This window comes from Gadus chalcogrammus, chromosome 13 (genome assembly GCF_026213295.1).
Source record: "Gadus chalcogrammus isolate NIFS_2021 chromosome 13, NIFS_Gcha_1.0, whole genome shotgun sequence".
Taxonomy (NCBI): Eukaryota; Metazoa; Chordata; class Actinopteri; order Gadiformes; family Gadidae; genus Gadus; species Gadus chalcogrammus.
Genome location: NC_079424.1, coordinates 17,206,403 through 17,209,269, shown reverse-complemented (window position 1 = coordinate 17,209,269; position 2,867 = coordinate 17,206,403). Strand labels below are relative to the sequence as shown.

The window sequence follows — 2,867 nt, the reverse complement described above, 5'->3', positions numbered from 1 at the left end:
ATGTGTGTGTACGTGTGTGTACGTGCGCGTGCGTGCGTGTGTGCGTTCGTAGGTTCGCGGCGAGTCTGTGTAGTTAATGGATGATTTGTTTTTAATCAGATAATAGATGGATTACATTTGTTTTTTCTTGTTTGACAAGAAGGCTGAAGTCAAACAGTAATGAGCCATAGTTTAGCATGCAGCATGCCTGAGCAAGTTCCTTTGGTTAGAGCTCAGTGACAGAACTGTCCAAAGTGGGGATTTGTCGAAAACACATGTAACAAAAATAGCATGTGGAGAAGAATAGAATGAGGAAAGGGAAATACAATTTAAAAAAAAAGTGCGAGGGTAACATAACAAGGTGGACTGCGGTTGCCTACATTGAATCAGTAGGCTACATCAATAAGTAAACCCTGAATTCCGATAGCGCCGCCCCCCCCCCCCCCCCCCCCCCCCCCCCCCCCATCCCGATAGCTGTATCATCACTCGGCGCCCCCTCCTGCCTGACAGCGGCCAGTTGGTACGCCCCGCGCCGTAGTGTCCGAAGAGACAAGTGGTCGATAGCCAGAATCCCTCGAAGGAGACATAGGGGTTAAAATTGAGCTCCGTGACTCTGGGAGGAGAAAGACCGCATGAAGCAGTTTAGCTAAACAGTCCCAGCTGAAGAGCTGGACAATGACCGGTCACTGTACGAGCTAGACCATATCTGTATTGTGGCTGTATCGAGTTCTGCTCCTTTAGCATCATCCCAAGCACTGAGCAGCAGCAACATGAACTCCTCGGCAGCAAACATCAACAGCAAACGCCTTCCATGTGAGTAACTCTATTGCTGTCCGTTCTGTAGTTCTATAAAGGATCGGATAGGAGTTCGATTTAGATTAAATTATGCTCTCAATGGTTTGAGGGGTTGGTTATGCTGTTGTATTTCATACAGTAAACTGAAAATATTACCACGATAAAATACATTTGCGTGAAGTTTAAGGTGTGATATAACGTCATAACCAACTAAACTATTTTATCCATATATGGCCATACAAGGAAATTGGGGGAGCCAATGCTACATTAAAAAAGATAAGACCCTCACCCGCCCTTAGAGAGTTTGTGTGTGTGTGTGTGTGTGTGTGTGTGTGTGTGTGTGTGTGTGTGTGTGTGTGTGTGTGTGTGTGTGTGTGTGTGTGTGTGTGTGTGTGTGTGTGTGTGTGTGTGTGTGTGTGTGTGTGTGTGTGTGTTAATGCCTATGTTGGTTAATTCCAGTGTGTGTTTGTGTGCGTTTTTATGAGTGTGTGTGTGTGCGTGTTTGTGTGTGTGTGTGTGTGTGTGTGTGTGTCTGTGTGTGTGTGCTTGCTGGTTTGTTAATGCCAATGTTGTTTAATGCCAGTGTGTATGTTTGTGTTTGTATGTGTGCGTGTGTGTATGTGTGTCTGTGTGTGTGTGTGTGTGTGTGTGTATTTGTTTATGTGTGTGTGGGTGTGTGCTTGTGTGTTAATACCAATGTTGTTTAATGTCAGTGTGTTGTGTGCTTGTGTGTGTGTGTGTGTGTGTGTGTGTGTGTGTGTGTGTGTGTGTGTGTGTGTGTGTGTGTGTGTGTGTGTGTGTGTGTGTGTGTGTGTGTGTGTGTGTGTGTGTGTGTGTGTGGCTTGCTTGTCTGTTAATGTCAATGTTGGTTAAGGCCAGTGTGTGTGTGCTTGTGTGTGTCTGTGTGTCTCCAGGTTTATCACACTGTCTTCATGTGTTTCTGTGAAGACGTTGGGGTTGTATGGGGTATGCATAGGCCTGTATGCTAATGTAACTGTGTTTTCAGGCCTCTGCATAGAGACAAAAACCTTGTAATCGTTCACGGTCAGCTCCGAGCCTTCCTCTGGAGACGGTGTGCTGCTGAATTACCGCTGCTGTAGTCTGAGGAGGACTCTAGCTGGAGTGGCATGCTCTGGGACAGAAGTGCTGCACAGGCAAAAATCAAATGAGAGGAATGTTGAATCATCATTATGATTTATATTCACTCCTGGCAATTAAATGGGTCATCCCCATCTGCATACTCACACAATCGGAAACACACACACACATGAGACACTCTCATGCACTGCCTTGGAATGGGGCCAGGACTACAGGCAGTCTAACAGACCTGATCTGTTGTGTCCTAATGGGATTGGTTCTGGGCTTAAGGAACTTCAGGCAATGTTACAACTGAATTAGTCTCAGTGAGATCCATGTGCGATTATGTGCGGGTCTGATAGGATCGGGGGAGAGGGGGGTCACAGAGAGATCTCATCTCTCTTCTATTGCGTTGCCCAGGCCCTGCATAGGGGTAATGGGGCCCGTGGTTGCAGGGGAATGTTGGTGTGTGGAGTGGGGTGCAATCGGAATGCTGTTGGAGAAGGCCCAGCAAGGCCAGAGCAGTGGTGGTCATGGGTTATGGAGTGATGGATGGAGGACAGGAACCTAGGGAGAGTAAGTAGAGGACGGGAGGCAAGAGAGAGGTCAGAGAGTTAGTGGAGGACAGGAGGTCAGAGAGAGAGTTAGTGGAGGACAGGAGGTCAGAGAGAGAGTTAGTGGAGGACAGGAGGTCAGAGAGAGAGTTAGTGGAGGACAGGAGGTCAGAGAGAGAGTTAGTGGAGGACAGGAGGTCAGAGAGAGTTAGTGGAGGACAGGAGGTCAGAGAGTTAGTGGAGGACAGGAGGTCAGAGAGAGAGTGGAGGACAGGAGGTCAGAGAGTTAGTGGAGGACAGGAGGTCAGAGAGAGAGTTAGTGGAGGACAGGAGGTCAGAGAGAGAGTTAGTGGAGGACAGGAGGTCAGAGAGAGAGAGTTAGTGGAGGACAGGAGGTCAGAGAGAGTTAGTGGAGGACAGGAGGTCAGAGAGAGAGTAAGTGGAGGACAGGAGGTTAGAGAG

At 48.1% G+C, this 2,867-nt stretch overlaps 1 protein-coding gene across 1 annotated transcript in view; it reads left to right on the top strand.

Annotated features, from left to right (window-relative positions):
• The first annotated feature begins 486 nt into the window (after positions 1 to 486).
• LOC130401939 (dysbindin domain-containing protein 2-like) overlaps positions 487 to 2,867 on the top strand; it is a 12,892-nt gene continuing 10,511 nt past the window's right edge. Inside the window, exon 1 of the mRNA XM_056605982.1 lies at positions 487 to 792. Coding sequence (XP_056461957.1) covers positions 750 to 792 — 43 coding nt within the window. The 5' untranslated portion in view covers positions 487 to 749. The remainder of the gene's footprint in view (positions 793 to 2,867) is intronic.